The sequence below is a fragment of the Larus michahellis genome, chromosome 2, assembly GCF_964199755.1.
Source record: "Larus michahellis chromosome 2, bLarMic1.1, whole genome shotgun sequence".
NCBI classification, from domain to species: Eukaryota; Metazoa; Chordata; class Aves; order Charadriiformes; family Laridae; genus Larus; species Larus michahellis.
Genome location: NC_133897.1, coordinates 29,233,838 through 29,254,941, shown reverse-complemented (window position 1 = coordinate 29,254,941; position 21,104 = coordinate 29,233,838). Strand labels below are relative to the sequence as shown.

The following is a 21,104-nucleotide window of genomic DNA, read 5'->3' as shown; positions in this document are numbered from 1 at the left end:
ATGATGCAACTCAGGAAAGCCAGACATACAGAAACAGAAAATAGAACACAGTATCAGTATTGGGTTACTTTTTTTTTTTTTTAAAAGTCAGCTTGCTTAGCTGTCTAAATACTAGAACACAAATCATGACAAAAAATATGATTCTTAAGAAGATGCATATCTGATTTCTTGCTCTTGTGTACGTCATTCCACATTATTTACAAGATGCCAACAGAGGCCTTAGCAAGCTGAAAGTGTGTGACTATTTCCCTCTGACACAGCTCAGGTCAAGGCAGCTGCCGTGTTTGCCTTCACTCATCACAGCGCCTGCAATCTTTGACTCCTCCCTGTAGTTCTCTCCCCATACACCTAGATCACGGAACACTTTTTTTTCCTGCATTTCATTTGGAAAGCAAGAGAGTAGGGTGATTCACGAGATTGTTCCTTCCCACATCAGAGTTTTATAGCATGCTCTCTGGATCATCTCACTTTGTCCTTTAGGCAAAATTACTTCATATACTCGTTTTCTAGACTTTACATAAGCCAACCTAAGCCCTACATTACAGCTACTGTCTCTCTTGCTCAGCCCTACTAGAAGTTTGCAAGTGAGATTACTTTCTAGTCACGTTATGCACTGATCCGACCCACCAAAACCCTGCTCAGAACTTGAGAGCAGACCTGCTCGCACACTGCTGAGAGCAAACATGGGCACTGACCTCCATGCGCATTTTCTCTTTGTATATCATCCTGAATTGCTGGGTCTCCAAAGGCAGACTCCATCATCAGTGTCTTATATAGCATTCAGCACAACGACTGAGGTACAGCCTGCACTAATGCAGCATGCATACTATAAGTATGATATACAAACATGATCATGTTAAAACACACCATTTTTGAGAAATGTAGAGCTGCTGAAACACTTCATTAACAACTAATTTTAGGTGAAGAGCTCTAAATGATGCTGTGAATTGGAAGCATGATAGTATATCATACTGCCTTTGTATAACAGAATTGTTTTGATTGCAATGTTATTTATAAACCAAATCCCTACAACTTTCAAAAAAGATCTATCCTCGGAGGATTCCAATTGTGACAAATTTGCATTTTAAGAAACATTTTTGAACTATAAGAAAGCCCCAAATCTAAAAAAAAGGTGACAAATTTTAAACATGAAACCAGTAATTACATTTACACTGAAACACAAAAGTACCTAAAGGGTGCAGACCTACAAAGCATTCTTCCAGCCTTCACTGCCATGCTATGGCACTACGCTGCTCTCCCATGTAGCCTGAGGTTTGAAAATTCCTCTAAAAACTATGTTCATTAGAAATACATTACATGCGAAAATCTATCAGGAATTTGTTAAATACATAAGTAGCAAAGTATGTTCTAAAAAAGACCTTTTAAAACAAGTTAGAGACCATACAGAGACAAACTAGCAAAACAATGTCTGCAGATGGGGAAATAAGGACTACGCAAAGTTTACCTTTGCAAACTTTAAAAAGTCTTGCAGAAAAAAACCAAAAACAAAACCTCAAGAATACACAAGTCCAAAACACAGAAATAAAATATATACAACCAGAGAACGATCTAAGGTCTATGTCTTGTGCTACACCCTAAGGAAAGGCAACAGCAATCCCAGCATTAACAACTCGTATAATTACACTACAACAGCAACGGACACGAACACCACCAGACATCACATTTGTATTTTTCCATGGTAATCTTGGAAGCGGACTGCAGGACACTATTAAACCCTGAGGCTAGAAAAGGAAAGCTCAAGACACAGTCTCCTAAATCCCTACTACTCTTCGCTGTATTTTGAATCACAGGAAACAAACCAAGGACATGACTTCCCAACTGCATAAGCCAATCCAGGTTAGCACTACTGTAATGCCTACCCTGTTCCATTGCTGTCTGCGCTCCTGCCATCCACTTTGAGATGGCTTGCGCAGATCTATGAACCCATCTAGTAAGGTGATTCACTGAGTTAAACATAAAGAAAACTAAAACCTACCCAAAAAAAAAGTCATAAACACATGTTCTTCCCCATTAGAGGCAGGCTGGCATAATATAAGGGGCAGAAACAACCACAGGAGAGCCAGGAGGAACAACAGGGCTGCAGGGCACTGAGGTCTGCTCAATAACAGTTTCAGTTCTCGCCCTTTTATGATATATATCCTTAGAACATAAAAAACAAAGGAGAAGGGATATGCAAGCATGAAATCTGAAGGAATTTCTACAAATTAGCATTTGACAAACTGTCTTGTATAGTAATGAACTTAAAGATGACTGGATGCCACAGAGAGCAGAGTTGAACTAGACAACAACAGTGATGGCTCAGATCGGTTTAAATAGTTTTCCAAATAATAAAACTGCTCTCGGGATTTATTTCTTAATTTTGCTTTTCACACCTCATTGTAAGTCTGGCTTCTTGCTGCTCTAGGAACTACTACACAACTTTCATTTCTCCCCACACTTTCATTACCAATGGGATTTTGACGCCCCTATCATGCATACCCTTCTCCAGCCACAGTCACTCTGTCCGGATGGAAACCTCATGCTCTGGTTTTCTCACAGCAACAAAAGTGCAGCAAGTGCCACCTGATATCTGAAGCACTTCAACAGCTCCCGAGGTTAGCCAACAGACTTCAGCGTTCAGAACGGCTTCATCAATATTCAGAAATTTCTAAAATTACAGAAAGATTTTACCACATGTGACAGCATTTCAGTGTATGAGTGGATTTTACCACAGTGGTAAGTCAGAACTATTCTGTTCTCTTTGTCAGTAACGTGTGACATATCACACAAGGAGCTCAGATCTACCTCCAGAGCAACTAAACTTTGGAAGTACTTAAGAAGGATAATGTTACCTGAAAAGATTAGCCAGAAATTACAAAAGCAAGATGGATGCTCATAGGAAAGCAAAATACCTCATGTGTTATTTAAAATATGCCACAGGTTTTAATGGTATGTATTTAGGAGCTATTGCTACACATTTCCAGTTATAAATGATTTTACATAAAATGGCACAAGGGTCCACCTGAATACTACAGCTGCCGAAATTTGGTGTGATCCTAACTCCCAGCAGGAATCAACTAAAATAAACTGCATGAAAACATGAAATTATGGTTCTGCAGGCTGCATTGACCACCAAAAGAATTCTAGTTATACCACCTAGACTGACTGAAAAAAGGTTTCCATTTCTCTGCCAGCAAAATGTAATTTAGTAAGCAACTAACACACGACAGCTCTTTTGAAAAGGACATAGGGCTCAAATAAAACCATCTGCTACAGCTCTAAAATGAAGAGATTGCCTTCCCATCCAACATAGAGGCAGCTAACCCACACACAATCTCAAAATCTTGCTCCCAATCCATCTTAGCTTAAATAATGCTTTCTGCCATGCATGCAATGAGGAAAATCACCTGCAGCAAAAGAACGAGATTGACAGCTAGCACTGGTAGCGTTATAAAAACTGCTTCAGCTAAATCCACCAGAGCTCATCTGTCAGCATCTTTTCTTCCCACCTTTCTTTCAGCAGTTAGCAGATGCAGTTCAAATTTGGCCAAAACTTTTGCACTCATATCCTTGCATGGATATATTCAGCTTAAAAAGACTAAAATTACCCTAAGAACTTCTCAGATGACATAGATTCCTCTCGAATGAAAAACATGAAATAAAAATAGAATTCATTCTTCCCTAAAAGTAGTATTAATATTATCATCTCATTATCCATGTCAGCTAACCGTGACACTCTCCTGCCATAAGGATAGACAACATGCTTGCAGTAATATCTTGATTTTTTTTTTTTGCTTGAAAGTTCATCTATAACTTAAAACTATTTATCCAAGACAGCCATGAAACATCAGTACTAAATTCCACAACAGAGTTTCATGAGATGTCGTTTCTCTTCAGTTCAGTTGCTAACACTCTACACAACCTTCTGGTTCACCTTCAGAGATACTAGTGAAATATGAGTCTCAAGCTTAGATCTCATCTGTTCCTAAAGAATTTCCCGTTTTACCTACGAAATGAATACTAGCTTCAAAAGAATTTTCTCCAAAAATACTAAAGACTCTTGGAAGGACTCACTTGGCTGGATGTCCTAGTCTGCTTAAGACTCTTTTCAAGAAGTTGATTCAGTTTTATCAACTTCAGAAATTATTCCCAAGTTTCTATTTCAGAAACCAAGAGAGAGAATGAGTAAAAATAAAGGGGGATGACATTCTGAAGTAACTACTCTAAACGGACTGACATAATCAACTCCAATTTCTTCTCATTATCCATAACATTGAACGGACAAAAAAAAAATGGCACAGAACAAGACTCCAATAATCAAACTGAGTAAGCAGAATTTGTCTATAAGACATTGCGATGAAAAAAAATGAATAATGGGGATTTAGAGGCCACTAAAAAAAAAAAAGTCAGAGTTCAAGTAGTCTGGCTTGAAGGAGATGCAAAGACTAGGTATCACGTTACGAAGGAGTATCAGATATTTCTAGGGCATTCCTACTACAGATGACAACAAATTTACAACAATCTACAAAACCAATGATTCAGCAGTACGTGCATGAATGCCTCTTAAATAACAAAGTACGTAGGAAGGCAGCACAGGAAATCATAAACTAGAAATGGAAAGATGAATATTAAGGAATGGTGACCCACAGCAACTACTAAGAATGATGGCCCAACGCTTAGGTCATGGTTACCACAGCAGTGGCTGCCCCACACATGTCCATTCAAAAGTCCCCTCTTTAGTTACACCTTTTACAAGTATGAAAAGGGATACCTCTGCTCTTGCTTGCTTTGGACAATGATTCCTTGAGTGCTACAAAAGTAGACTTTCAGATACAAGAGGAGGAACACTCTCTGAAAAGTGTGGTCAAGGCTTTTTTTGCCTTTTTGTTTGCTTCTTAACTGAGTATATAGTGATACTGTACTGATTCCTGAATGTATATCTGATCGGTCTTTCCTGCTCTGATTATGTAGGTAGATGGACAAACCGGTGCATGTTTATTTGCAGAATTTGTCTATAGGACATTGCGATGAAAAAAAATGAATAATGGGGATTTAGAGGCCGCTAAAAAAAAATAAATATTTCAATCTTCATTCTCAAGAAGGCTTTTCTCTTGTAACTGGAGCCAAAATCTCTCAAGAAAAGGATTAACAAGGGATTTGGGGTCCCTAGAAGTTTTACTCCACAGGATAGATCTACTGGCTCAAAAGACATTTCCCAGTTGCCAGTGACTGACAGACTTGTTTCTGACCCAGTCTGCAAACTGGCTGAAAGACTGCATTAACGGTTCAGACTGGTGCAGAACAACAAAGATCATACTGTTTGCCATGTACTGTTCATACAAAAAAAAAGAAAAAAGGATTTTAAATAGCAACTTAAAAAATACAACATCCTAATATGTAATCATACAGAAAAAACATGATGTTATTGCAGTCCTCCTCCTATAATTTCAAATTCAACAGCTTAATCTCTTTAATACCTTAAATCAAAACATAATACTAGCTTTTTCAAACATTTAAAATACAGCAAAGTGTTTTGCTACCAAAAGGATATTTCTAAGAGGACACAACATGAGATGGCCATTTTAAATTACCTTCTCTAATTACATCTCTAAAAATGCTGTACATTCAGCTCTGTAAAAACATCGGTCTTCACTATGTGCGCCACACAGGTTTTCATTCAGTTTTATCAACTTCAGAAATTATTCCCAAGTTTCTATTTCAGAAACCAAGAGAGAGAATGAGTAAAAATAAAGGGGGATGACATTCTGAAGTAACTACTCTAAACGGACTGACATAATCAACTCCAATTTCTTCTCATTATCCATAACATTGAACGGACCAAAAAAAAAATGGCACAGAACAAGACTCCAATAATCAAACTGAGTAAGCAGAAAGCAGTCCACTTCATGAGACCCGAGTTCTTTTCAGAGATTCAGGTCCATGAAAGATTCTCAGGAGAGGGGGAAAGAGGGGAAAGAGGGGAAAGAGGGGAAAGAGGGGAAAGAGGGGAAAGAGGGGAAAGAGGGGAAAGAGGGGAAAGAGGGGAAAGAGGGGAAAGAGGGGAAAGAGGGGAAAGAGGGGAAAGAGGGGAAAGAGGGGAAAGAGGGGAAAGAGGGGAAAGAGGGGAAAGAGGGGAAAGAGGGGAAAGAGGGGAAAGAGGGGAAAGAGGGGAAAGAGGGGAAAGAGGGGAAAGAGGGGAAAGAGGGGAAAGAGGGGAAAGAGGGGAAAGAGGGGAAAGAGGGGAAAGAGGGGAAAGAGGGGAAAGAGGGGAAAGAGGGGAAAGAGGGGAAAGAGGGGAAAGAGGGGAAAGAGGGGAAAGAGGGGAAAGAGGGGAAAGAGGGGAAAGAGGGGAAAGAGGGGAAAGAGGGGAAAGAAGGCGGGGCGGGGGGGACAGGGGGAACCAGTCTTCCACATAGGCCATTTCACAGGTTGGTAGTCAGGGCAAATTCAGTTTTCTACTTGATGAGGCTTACAAGAATCCAAACCAAACTGCATGAAACAGCCCAAGTCTATCAATACAAGAGGTAGATTATCTTGAGAAAACAAAACAAAACCAGTTTGCCCTTTCAGAAGAAAACTGTAGACAAAGACCTACAGTAAGGGGTTTGGGAATCAACCACATTTAGTTATCTTTTATAGCTATGAGTAAGCCACCTAGAGAGGGAAGAGGTCTTCTGATTAGTCACTGAATCCAACAGGTAGATCAAGGCATTTCTTTCCATCAAGGAGGTTTTACACATGACTTTTCAAGGATGTACAGCTCTACTCACCTAACTGCACAGGAAGGCACGGTGCTCAGAGCTAGGCTATAGATACCTGGAGGAAGAGGGACAGACGGATGAACCTGCAGGCACATGAATTTCATTGGACCTACAGTTGAATCTCAAAATCTTGGTTGCCTATGCATATATGTTGAAACTTGGTCTCTGCCCCATGTTCCTATTCCACCCAAGTACAGGTCAAGTAAAACGTGACTACACTTATCTTTCAGAAGTCAGATTTTGTTCACAGCAAAACTGCCCTGTTTAAAATCAACATTATTCTTACAGATCATGCATAGAAAGAACACTCTAATCTTAGTAAGAAGGTAAACAAACTATAAGGAAGAAAGTTTCGACTCTCTAAAACCAAGTTATTCTTCTAACAAAGATTACAGCTGGCATGTACGGGACCTGTATACAAAAGACTGAGCATTTAATATCACAAAAGCCTGCTTTGTTCAACAGATGTGACCTACACATTTGCACTCTAACAGGACACCAGGTAGGTAAGACACTAATTCCAAACCTTTCAGATTTTTACGTATTTCATATTTTTAGAATATATTTGTCTTTGTCAAGTTATCACTTCAAACTTAAACACTATGCAAATACCTAAACTTAGTACCAATTAATAAAGTATCTCAAAAATGTTCCTACTTTAGAAAGTTAAAACCAAACTGACTGGAGATCAGCAGCCAAGTACGTAGGAAAAAGAGCACACTGAAACACACAACCAACCATTAACTGTTGTGCACTTCTGCAGGTACAGAGAATTTTCTTAATTTTACTTCATTAATTTAGATCTGTTGAATGATAAATTTACCCAATATTGACAAATGAATTGGGAACAAAAAAGAGTTCTAAAGCTGGTTGGTTTGGTTTTTTCCAGTGCATTAATAATTAAAATCTTGAAGGAAATTATAAACACATGCAATTAATTCAGTAACTAACGATAATACCACCTTTGTTGAATAAACCTGATGATGGAAGGGTTTATTTTTTGTTATAATGATAATACCTACAATTTAACAAAATGTTGTAAAAAAGTAAGGGTTTTGTACACCTTTAATGTAATTCCACTTTCCATCAAAATGCAGGTGGACATAATTGTGAATAAAAAAACCTTAACAAATCAGAAGGCATGATGCACCTTTTCCACAATCAGAATACAAAAAGAATTGTAATCAATGCATGGCAGGCTATAACAATGCCATCGTAATGATCACCAACAATCAGAGATAGAAAGCATTCTCCTAGCTAAAGCTAATTATACTAAACAAGAATACTATTTTTTTCTGAAAAAAATACTGAAAAATAGAAATGTAAAACCAGATTAAAACTGATTGCTTAAATCAGGCTGCCCAACTTTGCTGATTAAATACATTATATTTTCATTATCAGTTAAGTCATAGAAACTAAGGACTAGAAACAACTTCCTAAATCAGGACCCCAGTTCTCACCTATCACTACAAAAGCACATATAATCACTTAAAAACACATTACAAACTCAATCCTACAGCATCTGGTATTTTGCCCCCACAATTTCTACTGGAAAAATGTTCCAGGAAGATTTTTTTGTGTGTGTGTGTGTGTGTGTGTGATGGTTTCAGGCCTTCTTATAGTTTTCTACATAAGCATTTACACTGTCAAATCAATCCATGTCAAACCAATCAACATCCTAGCACTAACTTCCAGTTCTTCCTTCCCACCTCTCCATCCCCTTCCCAACTCACTTGGATTCAGAGAAAGTAATAGTACTTTTACTCAGGGTAGATTTTTTTTCTCATGGCATGGTTAAGCTCCTAACCTAGTAGTCCTTCTCTGAGTCTGCTCCAGTTAGATTTTACCATTCTTAAACTGCAGAGCACCAAAACCATGTGCAGTATCCCAGACAATGTCTCAGCAGGCCCCTACGCAGCAAGTTGCTCATTTCTGCAAGACCTGACTTATGTCCAGTACCCTTTCAGTCAGTCCATGCTGGCAGTTTAGAGATCCCACCATCACCCAGCTCCACCCTCCAGCATTTTCAGTATGTTCCCACTTAGAGGAAAAGATATGCTGCTCGAGTACAACCTCACATACTTAAACCTCCCTTTTTTACTTTTAAATCTCACTTTCAAAAATTGTTATTTCAATTCCCAAGGTCCTTCAACTGTTATTGCATAATCTTCCTGCATACTAATTAAACCTCTCAAAATTAATCAACGGTTTCATCACCCTAATTTTAAAATTTGCCTAAGCAGATAAAATCTACTTCCTGTCTAGAAAATCAGTTCTCTTATCAAAACCACCAGGGTAGCATGACACAATTTGGAAAGCTCCTTCTGCACTTCAACATTTCTTGCTGCTTTCCACCACCCCTTAGAATTTCTTCTGAAGTTTCACCTATAGCTGAAGTTAGACCGACAGACCTCTACATTTTAGAACTGGACTTGAAATTTTTCACGTTTTAAGAACATCAGCATCGTCCCTGCTATACTCAGGTATCTATTCTCAAATGGTGTCACCTCCAATTCAGAGTATTGCCTTAGTTGAAGGCAAGTGTGAACTTCTGAGTGAGCTTTTCTAGAATCCTGCAATAGAGATCACTGAACTGAATTTATTAAAATCTGGATTCTGTATTTATAATAGTCTTGGTAATTCCTAATTCCGAATTACCCTCTCCCTTAAAATTTCATTTTTTTGTTTCTTCTTGTGTTAAAAATCACTGTCCTTATTGAAAGTTGATTACTTAAACTTCATCCTGGTAAGCACAGTGCATTGAATAAATATCTGTGCCATTTCCTCTCAGATTTTTGCTACTATTCCTTGGAGTTGATTTTGAAACCTTTCATACCAGCACATCAATCTCAAATCATCCTTAATCTCTTTTTTCTTGGTTCCAAATGGCTGCAACTACGTTTTCCTTATTTTTCTATTTGCACATTTCCATTGTCTGTCTTAAAACATGCGAAGTCCAGGTCTGTTCGGGCTTTAACAATTCTCTGCTAAGATTCACTTTTTGGTTGATCATGTGATATTCGTTTCTCAGTTCTTCCTGCTGTTTCTTGCAGGCTCTCTGCTTATTCCTAGCGGCCTTTTCGAGATAAGCGTCCTTACAATCAGATCATATCCTTGAGTTTTTCTGATGTCTGAAAGACTCCTATAGTATTAACATTTTTCATTAAAACAGATTCTCTCCACATTCAAGTCAGAGAAACCCTGTTTAGCCAAGTTTTCAAACTATTTCCTGCTGAAATCTGAATCTTTACTCCAGATTTATGAATTTTAGAACATACCTCTATGTAGGATTTTTTTATTTTGCTGCATATGCATGTAAATTCGCATGATTAAAAAAGGCCTAATTGTAGAAACATCTAATATTTATTGTATATACAGTGCCAGCACACCCATTTCTTCTGCTTCTCCCAGATTTTGAGTTGTCAGACTTGGTAATTCCTATCTTCAATGCAGCCAAACTGAGTTTCCACTATTATTCTTTAAATTGAAAGATCTCCCTGGATCCTCCAACTTTGTATTAAGTGTTATACACACACCACTAAAAATCATGAGACTCCAATAATCTTAATGGGCTAGTTCCTTCTTTGGAAGAAATTAAGGTAGACGTACACAACAGTTTCACAAAATTTATATTTTAAACAATATATGGACTGGACACTTCAATACACAACTTGGTTTGAAAGCATGAGTATCTCTGTTTCTACACTAATGCCCAAAGGTTATCTGGATCTTCAGCGTGGACAACTTCCTAAGTTGAATTTGTCTCTCTGGTCATTTCCTTGCATGGACATTTCTGAAATACACCTTACTTTTGAACATGCATGAGTTAATTAAATTTTTTGCCCATGAGGAATTTTTCTTGTTCCCATTGAAAAGAACATTGAGTATTTCAATGGTATTTTATGGTTTCTTTGTGGGGAAAGAAAACACTGCAAAGATGATTATTCAGAGCAGGGTATCAGGTACAACAAAGGAGCCACTGAAGGTGAAATACCAGAGAAATCAGAGTATGAGAGAAAGGATGTGTAAGGGTATTCTACTATCAATTGCCACAATTAAGCAAACACAGCTATCAGTTAAGAATGAAAATTTGAAGACTTTAACTGAAACTTACTTATGTGAAGACAGATTCTCCTTTAACCTGGCAGCTTCCCAACTACTGTGTAAACCTACGTCTTATTCTGCATTCTTCAGCAGTTAGCTGATATTTTTAGTCACACTGTTCAAAGTCTGTTCCGGGACACTTGGCATAAACCTGGGTTTAATTTTTAGTGAGCAAGTCAACTCTCTGTTCCTTTGAATAACAGAAAGTGAAGATATCACGTATAACAGAAAGATTTTGAATTATATATGACATACTGGATACGGAGGTACAACACCTAACTGCACAGAGTCAACACTGCAAAGCCATTTGGGTTTTGCAATGTACTTTCCAGCGCTCCAGACCCCAGTCAGACTGGTTAGCCAACATGCGGGGATGAACTGAAGCTGACTCCATGTGCAAGAACTGCACTCAACAAACCCTTCCAGAGCACAGACCGCACCACACCAATACCTGCTATAATCATCAGCATCTTCTAGTCCTGCTGGGCTAATGAGCTCTGCTGTGATGAGCAGAGGGAGCAGTAGTGAGACCACATTAAATACCTATAGAGACCCACAGGTCTTGTAGAGTCACTCACTGGCTCCTCCACGCCATGTTATCAGTGGCCTGAGTTCTGGGAACACGGTGCAAAATTTTCCAAGGTTTATCCAGCAACATTTCTGATCCAGCATGGGTACAGCACTTCATCTAATGAAAGCAACTGTACTGTTATCCTTGGAAGCCATATGTTCACAAGCCTAGGCATTTATATCTGCACTTGGGTAATCTGCTCCCAAATAGCCAATGGCTGACTGCGTATCATACTCTGAAGAAGTGGGCTTTGTATTTACGGGCTAATTTCTGCAGACTGGGATTAACAGAATTAGCTAGTAATCGAGTACTGAATAACCAGAATTTGCTTTCTGGTAAGAACACATTATTTCCAAATCACAGTTTGGCTTCCAAATGCTGACAGATGTCAATAAATTATTACAGTTTTGAATTTTTTTTAGTACTGCAGCCTAAGCACCTATATTAAAATGTTTATTTTTTCTAACCATGAAGCCTTTTAAAAAAAATGTACATATACAGGTAATCCAGCTAGCCAACCTTCACAAAGTATTTTAATCAGAACTCCAGAATAGGCACCGTATGCCAAAACACCAGAGATTAAAAGGCACATGACATAGCAATACACATTTTGCCATACATTTAATCAGTTCCCAGCCAAGTGGTTACTGTTCCAGAAGCATTTCCAAAAGACAGATTTACTAAAACAATATTAATGAGTTTCAAGTTTGTAGCACGAGTGCCAGTGATCTTGCAATGACCAGTCAAGCCAGTTAGATATGAGTGTGAATTCCTGAAACCCAGAAGTGTGTCTACAACTAATCTCCTTGTTTAATGCCTGGTGGTGAGAATGTAGGAAAGAAGGATGAAGGTAACCTTGTTCAAACACATGACTTCTGCACTGTTCAAGGAATGGGATGCTTAAATTACTATTCCAGTTTAGACTGTATTTTAAGACAGAGTGAGAAGAAAACAGTCTACAGTGTATTTTAGATTATTCAAAAACCATGACAGAATTGTTATCGTACTGTTCTTAGTCACCACCCTTATGAGCAAAATATGAGACACATTCTTCCTAAAGAGGAAACAAAATGTGTAGTTTGGGTAAAACTAGTTTCGGTTTGTGCAGAACAAGGGACATATAAGAACCAGTGTTGTTAACCACTCATTTGTATTTGATTTGGAGAATAATACCCATTGCGAACAGCTAGTCCTCAATTTAACAGTAGCAGCAGTGAAAGTTAAATCCTTATAAACACCAACATCTGTGTCATCATTTGTTGCTAGGGCACATGCAACACTAAATAAGAAGGTCTAACCAATACAGCATATTGCATTAAGGATTCAAAACCCAAGCTCGTAACATTTTATGACCTACTGGGAAGTATATATTGTCTCCAAAACAGCAATATCTAATATGGAAAGCTAATTAAGAGGTCTACTACTAGGAAAAATTAAAACTTTCCATCAAAACCATCTTCCATTGACCCAACACCAACTGGTTAGTTTAATCCCTATTTACAAATTGTTTGTGCAGAAAACAGTTATGGCTTGAGTGAAGACGCCCACACCTGCTGGTTGGTGCAGATACCAAAGAGGCAGGGAAGGTGCAGAAGAGAAATGAACAGGACTGGGGCAGAGGCAGCATTACAAGGCCAGAGACAGCAAGCTGAGGGCACTACCTAGCATGGCCCCACTTGGCCTGGCTGGGTTTCCTTCCACAAGGTAAACTTCCAGTAGCTACATGCCCTCTTCTGTCTTACTAGCAGCAGAAGACATAGTCTGAGCAGAATCATCATCAGGCGGTCCAAGGGGACCACGTAAGGGAAGAGCTCTGGTGCTAAATCCATATTCACCCAGCTGGAAGAGCAGGAACGGGTTCCTGAGAGAGCACGTGTTTTAGTTTCAACCACGGGTGAGTATTTCCATGGATGTGATCCTAGCTTTGGAAAAATAAGAGTTGGAGAGACTGACTCGCCATTCAAAAGGATTGATGTTACACACTGTATCATGATACTTTGTGTAGTATCCATACCGCAGAAGTCTCAAATTGTAAACCCTTTCAGTACCCATCAGCTATTTTCAAGCTTTAGGATTTAATTTCTGATTCAAAAATAGTCATAATACAAATTAATGGTAGTGAACTTCAGAGTCAAATCAGGAGGGGGGAAAAATTAAAGCACAACTGAAGAACAGCCTAATTTGGAAGAAGAAAATCCACACTCAAAATGTAAGAATAGATTAAGTACAAACACCCACTTTCCTTTTCTCTAATCTCTGATTCTCTTCATTTTGCAATTGCCCTTAAAAATGGTGACATGAAGAGAAAGGGGATAATCTCAGGCTGTCAAGTTGCTGTGGATGTATCCCTTCTAACGATGAGATGTAAATATTATTTTACTTGCCTGAAAATGCCTTAAGCCATTGTTTAAGCACTACGGGTTTACAAGGGAGGCAGCGCTGAAATAGAGAACTCAATGCATTTAAATATTAACATTAAAGCAAGATGATGATCATTAACACAGTTAACTATCCCAAGTCTTCAGCAAAATTTTCCAGTTATGTATCTTTACTACAGGGTCCTTTTTTTTTAATCAATAGAAGTTATTTTTTCAAAAAATGCTACTCAGTGTTTAAATCCTACTACATTAACAAATTTTCTTGACGCAATAGTTTGTTCTCCATGGATTTCACGTATGTTCAAGTGTTGGCAATGCTTTTCTCTACTGAAGATATTGCCAACCAATTTAAACGGGAACTTTCACTTGTCATTGTGAGAAAAAAAACAAACACACCTATAACCTTCTTCAAATGAAGATAAATACTCAAGTGATGAAGTCCCATAAAAAAAAAAAGTATTTCAAAGTTTCACTTGAACTGAAACACAGAGCAGCATATACTTCATTTCCAATACGTTTTGCATTGTTACATTTCTTTCAAGTCCAGGCTGAACCGAAATTTCAGAATTACTGCACCAGTTATTTTTTTTTTTCCATGATGATATCTAGAGTAGTAGCATAAACCCGATTTTAAAAACAACTAGCTTTCCACTGTGCATTTTACCAATATAGCAAAGCTCAACAACTCATTATGTGTCAGTCTGTACTTGGCAAACAATGACTTTTTTTGTAAGATTCTAAGATGCATTCCCTTGACCTACCCTCCCCTCCCTGCATTTTAAGATACAGTTTAAGAACCTCCATTCACCCCACCACTATGGGAAGGAAAAGGACAAAAAAAAGGAACCATGAATTTCAGAAAACAAATTGCAGTATTAGCCACTGTTTTCCTATGCGTGGATGTTGGCAAGTAGCTTCAGTTGGCCATATGGAACACGCTAATACTTGCTTTTGTCCAACGAATAAGAATTAAAGAATCAGGCAATGATTTAAAATAGATATATACATATGCTTTATAAGTTATTTTTTTCCATGGGGCAGGGGGATACTTTCTTTATAGCTAATGCCTTGCTACAATATTTATGTTCAATGGAGAAAATACCTTCTATTTTTCTGTCCTGCAGTTGTTTTAACACCTGAAAGAGGCTCAATTAATTTCTCTTATGAAACATATTTATTAAGGACATCTAATATACTATTCTAATTTAAAGTCATGTTAAAACATGTAACTAAAAAAAACCTTTGAGTTGAAGACAACTGGTTCAAATTTAGCCAGTGCCTTTTATTTCACCATATTATATTCCAATGAAAGCTATTTTGGGAAGAGAGAGGGATGAGGCTGGAGCAAAACTGTTCGGGCCATACAATTATGGGAATACTGCTATTATTCAGGCACCAGGAAATAGGAAGCGTCACAAAAATTACTTCCTTACCTACATTTGTTAGAAATAAAGGAAAGATCTTCTTGATCTCCGGTATAAATACTCGTGATGCCAAAATATTGGATGGCTTGAATCCAGGATATTAAAATAGCTCTGCCTTTTGAAGTCTGAATTTGGGGTTTTTAAATACTGATATCCCTTACAAGTCTAAAGATCAGCAATATTGTCTGTCTTACTCCACTCCTCACTCCACTGGCCTTTCATCTACTAGCATAACAGATATACATACTTATTACTCAGAACTGGGTTATGCAGTTGTTTTGCATCTTTTTTAATTCCTTTCTCTTACTAACATTGGCAACACTTCAGGAGGTATTTTGGGAAGTAAAAGACACTGGGAACCCTTAAGAGCCAAATGGATTACAGTATTTTTCGGATGTCCTTAAAACTAACCTTTGCCTCCAAAACTTAATATGGAAAAAAGTTTATATTATAAACTATGTAAGTGAAAGTTAGAAAAATATGAAGCACAATATTACAGTACCACCAGAGTTAACACTAAACAAATCAAAGCATTTGATGAAAGCAATATTGAGCTTGAATCATACAGAAGTCATTTACACCCTCCTTGTATACAAAACATTGCACACCATGTGAAAAAAAAACAACAAACTAAACAGGAAACCCACTCTCTTGTATTTATACAAGCTACTTTACATAATAACAGAAACTACTGATTTTATCCAGGTAAGGCAAGAAAGAAAACAACTTGCTTTTTTTTCTGCAAAACAGAAGTGTTCATAAGCAAGTAATCTGTTTTGTTAGACCAGCTGAAAGGATTTTTTTGTATTATTATTGAAGTCTCCTTTGTCATAAACCACGCTGCTTCACATTCTGTTGACGTTACATTTATGCAACCAGAGATGTATCAGATACACTCCCTCTAAGAAAACCATGTGTTGTTACATTCAGCCAGGCACTTTTTACATTGCCAACTCTCTAAAACATGAATACAGGCTATAAAAACATATCTACTAGTAAGGAATAAACATGTTTAAGAAAAGAGGAAAGGAGCAGACTCACACAGTGCAGACTTATCTTACAATATCAGAAGTTTTTTCCCCCCCCTCTTATTTCCTTTTTTAGCAACTTGAAATTAGTACATAGCATTCATGATTTCTCACCCATTCAGTATCAATACTACCCAAATACAAATACTGGCATCAATGGTTTCCGAAGAACTACAAATCCCCAAATTTGCTTAAAGAAAACATCACCAAATTCTGAAGGTTTCAGCTCTAAACACAGAGGGGTTTGCTGCAGAACAAAAACATTTACAGCATCCTAGAAGGAAGGGCGAGAAAAGATGATGATGGGAGAAGAAACAGAGCATGCTGCTTCCATTCATGTAGTAGTGATGTCAGCGCCTGCAATGGTAGTTGCTCTGACCTGTAGAGGCTCAAAGCTGGAGTGTTTTCACAGAAATCTCCTTTATAAAAAGAACCTCTGGCAAATCACTAAAACACCCACAACAAAATGGCTTAGTAGGATAGCCAATTCAAGGAATCCTGTAACTGGAAAAGGCTGAAAGGAGGTGGGGAAGGGGCAGGTGTCTTAAGAAGAGAAAAAACATCTATCCATCAGAATCATAAGCAGCCTCCAGCACGAGCATACTCGTGAAACAATCTAAGTCAGACTGCAGAGCCAAAGACAAACAGATCTCCTGCACTGGTGAGAAAAACAACAGGATTATACCTAGAGCCTAAGCTCACATTTTACAGCAGTGGGAAACGGTTTTGAAAAACCTGAGAAAATAAAATAATAATAAAAAAAACTGAATCAAGTCGCTTCCCCAAGACTTGCATGCTGACAACAACTATAAATAGCTGGAGTAGCACATTGTTTAACAAGCCGCAGCAAGATGGTCCATGTTTGAAAACAGAACATTTTTTTTTACAAGTCCTCCATTATTACTGCAGCAGTTCTCCAGTTCAGCAATCAATTTTCTATATACTACTACCACCGTATATAGACTACAAACAGCGTTTTTAGTATCCATACATAATACACCAAAATGCTAAGAACAAGCAGGGAAACAAAGACAAAATCCTGCCCCATGGCATACAACTATATTCCAAACTGTGTAAAAACAGCTCTAGGTTTGGGGGGGGGGGCGGGGGGGGATGTTGGTAACCTTTTTTCCTTTGCGAGACCAAAGAAATAGGGTATCTTATTACCCTCGCCTGCTAGAAAATGGTGCCTGTATTTCGGTAAAATAAAGCTGTTGACGTGTGCAATTGTGGTCATTATTAGGGCGATCACGTTGTTTTCATTCATTCATTCAGGATTTGCTAGAGGATGTCAGCTTCTGCAGCAGCAGCTGGCTTGACCTGGAGGAGGGGGAACAAATTCCTCCCAGTGCATACAGATTACAGGGCGCATTTCGTGACGGACCATTTATGATCTTATACATTGCGCTCATTAAACCGAATCAAGCCGTGTATGCTGCTAAGGCGGTTCACCGTGAGGCAAGCTCCAACAAGTTTAATGACGGAAAAGTCATTCAGTACTAATTTATAGTCTGATTTATTAATGCTAAAATAGCCCACAGATGAAGATGACTGAAACCACTTTCTAAAATAAAAATTTCCCCTCCAACAAAAGCTTCGTACATAATAATGAAATATTTCACAGCTTTGCAGTATTTTTCCTTGCTTGCAGGTTAACTGCCCACATTCCTCCCTCTTCAATACACCTTAAGCGTAGACCTTTATACACTGCACCACTACAATGTTTTGCTCCGGGTCCCCATAATTAAATAATTTACAGTATTCATCATCAGCACCATCACTATTCATGTGCACTGATTGTTTTTGTTTTGCCTAGCTTCTCATTAGGATTTTCCAAAGGTTAACGGAGTAGGAAAAAAGGAAATCTACATTTAGTATTTCATATAGTGGGAAAAATATGATCTTTAAAATTTTAAGTAGAGCTTGGATGAAGCAAAATCACTGAAGCTCAGTTCTATTTTCAAACACAAGAACTTCTGCATAAATAGATGATCTTTTTGAGAAATAAGTTATGAAGTATCTCTGTTCAGATTATAACAACCAATTTAGTCATCTGCATAAGCACAAATACTGTATAGGGTAAATTAACTCCACGCGTAACTGGCAGTGACATTTTGCTCATTTGCAAAATGCTGCCCATGTCCTAGCACCGTTCTGATGAGAGAGATGTGCCGAAGTTACAAATACTACAGATTGTAAGGTTTTACTACACATTAAAACTGAAACCGTGGGAGGGGGTAGGGAGAAGGTAACAGATTCCACTGCTACAAACACGTTGGCAATCAACACAGACCACAATTTGCCATAGAAATGAAACACAGTAAGACTTAAGAAAGGGACAGAACAAGTGAGGGGTACTGAACCACGTAAAACGTTCCCAGGAAGAGATGATGTGAGATACCCGATAGCTACAGCCGGATAACATAAAAAGTGCATTTAGTCTGATTCATTCAACTGCTGAAGTGATGGGAGAAGGGGGGAGGGAGGGGGGAGGTAAGATGGCCACTGCCACTTTAACACATTCAATAATTTAACAGACAACCTGACACAGGTTAAGTTGGACTTGCTGGGAATCAATTTTACATTTTAAACTTTACAGGCCTATTCTGGCTACGTTGGGTTGTTGTTTTTTTTTTATTTTACAGTCTCGAGGATTCAGTATTAGATATCACAAGGAGGTAGACTGCGTTATTTGTTTTTAAGCATCTCAATATGGGAATTTCCTTTTTGTTTTAGAGTCTGTGCTTGAAAACATTACGTATTTTAACCTAAGATGTTACAAAAACGCAAGTCTTTTAAGAAACAGAGCTCTGCAGAAAGGAAGAGCTTTTGAGGCTTGGGTTTAAGGCGCACTTAAGAACGGGGCTGTGACACCCCAGATATACATCTAACCCATTAACAACCCCTACTGAATAATTACACGTGTAGACAGGGAAGCGGATTCATTTCAAACTCGTCCCCCCGTGGCACACCTCCCCTTACGGGCAGGAGGGAGCAGAACCGTCGGGGGAGCCCCGGCCCGCTCCCCTCCGCAGTGGGGGGAACCCGGAGGGCGGCGGGTCTGGCCCCAGCTCCGCTCCGCTGGGGAGGCGCTTCCTCCCGCAGCCGGCGCTGGCAGGCGGCGCGGGGGGAGGACCGGGGTGTTTTTCCCAAGCCCGAGGAAGAGGAGGAGGAGGATGACATTTAAGGGCTCGCCTGCCTCCCGGGGGAAGGGACGAGGTGCTTCCCCCCGCCGGCAGGGCAAACCCGGGCACGGCACCTGCCCCGCTCCCGGGGCGGGGGGGGGTGCCCCTAAAGGGCTCACCCTCATACATACCCCCAGCCGCTCTCCGAGACTCCCGCCGGGCCGGGCCGGCAGTCCCCCGGGCTCCCACCCCCGCTGGCCCGGGGGCCGGGCAGGGCGCACCCCCCACACCAGGGAGTGCAGAGGAGAGGGGGACCGGGGGTGCTCGGAGGCCGAGCCAGCACCCCCCGGGTGGGGGCAGGGGGGGTAAGAGGGGGCAGGGAAGCAGGACGCCGGCTTTGTCCCGGTGCTTTACCTCTGTACACCGGGGAGCTGGGGCTCCGTCTCTCAGGTGAGCTGCTCCTCCTGCTCTCCGGCGAGCGCCGCTGCCGGCCCTTCACCCTGCCCGGCTCCGCCGCGCCGCCTCCCGCCGCCAACGGCGGCGTCGCGCTGGGCGGCGGCGGGCTGCCTCCGCCGCGACCCCCTCCGCCGCCCCCCGGCCCGGTGTTGCTGCCCACCGAGGCGGAGGGGGACCGGGTCGGGCTGTGCTGGTTGCCCCGCAGGAGCTGGTACGGGACGGTCGCCCGGATGGGCTGGAGCAGCCGGCTGGTCCCCGCCGCGCCTCCCCCGGCGCCGTTACCGGGGCCCCCGGCCGTGCCGCCCCCGGCAGTGGGGGACCCGGCGGCGCCGCGCCTCATCCTCTGCGGCGGGGGCTGGTGGTGGGACGGGGGGGTCTGCGAGGAGCTGGACGAGGAGGACATGGTGGGGATGCGCAGGACCCGGCGGGTCACTCGCTCCGGCGGCCGCGGGGGGTTCGAGCTCGGCCCCCAGCGCCCCGCATGCACCGGCCGCGGGGGTAGGGGGAGGGTGGAGGGGGAGGAAGGAGGGAGGGGGCGGGGCGGGACGGGACAAGCGCTTCACGGCCCGAGGGAGTCTCCGCGCCGCCTGCCCGGCTGCCCCCGGCGCTTCCTATCGGCGACGGCGGCTGCTCCCACGCCAGGCTCCGGCCATCGCTGCCCGACCCAGCGTCGCAGGCACCGGGGGCGCTGCCGAGCCCCGCGGCCGCTCACATCGTACAGCGCTGCCGGCTCCGAGCGGTCGGCGGCGGGGCGCGGCGAAGGCACAGGCGGCCGGAGGGGGTGGGATGGCGAAGGGGGGAGACGCTCGTAGCCGGCTCCGGCTCCTGCCCCCGCCGGCGCCCGGCAGCCGCGACCAACACCATCCACTCGCCGCGCCGCCCTGCCTGCGAATGGCAACGCGCAGCCCCGACGCCCGGCCGCGACGGGCAGGGGCGGCAGCCGCGCCCCGCCATTGGGCGCCGCCGCCGCGCCAGCTCAGGCTCCATTGCCCAGCGCCGCTGTCGCTCTCGGCTCTCAACCAATGAGAGGGCGGGGGACGGACGCGCCGGCGGAGGGAGGCGGGCTGAGGGAAGTGGGATGTGGCGGCAGCGGCGGGAGGGGCGGGGAGGTTGGGCGGGCACTGCCGCGTGCTGCCCGCCGGCGGCGGCGAGCGCCCTTCGGGGCGGTGAGGGCGAGCGGGGCCGCCGGGGCCGGGGGGGAGAGGAGCCTTCCTGCGGCCTGGCTCGGCCCGGCAGTTCGGAGGTGGCCTGCCCGGC

At 41.8% G+C, this 21,104-nt stretch overlaps 1 protein-coding gene across 4 annotated transcripts in view; it reads right to left on the bottom strand.

Moving 5' to 3' along the window:
- GLCCI1 (glucocorticoid induced 1) overlaps window positions 1–20,402 on the bottom strand; it is a 54,401-nt gene extending 33,999 nt beyond the window's left edge. For all 4 annotated transcript variants that reach the window (XM_074574747.1, XM_074574749.1, XM_074574748.1 and 1 more), the window contains exon 1: window positions 19,806–20,402. In XM_074574747.1, coding sequence (XP_074430848.1) covers window positions 19,806–20,250 — 445 coding nt within the window. In that variant the 5' untranslated portion in view covers window positions 20,251–20,402. The remainder of the gene's footprint in view (window positions 1–19,805) is intronic.
- Window positions 20,403–21,104: the final 702 nt, after the last annotated feature.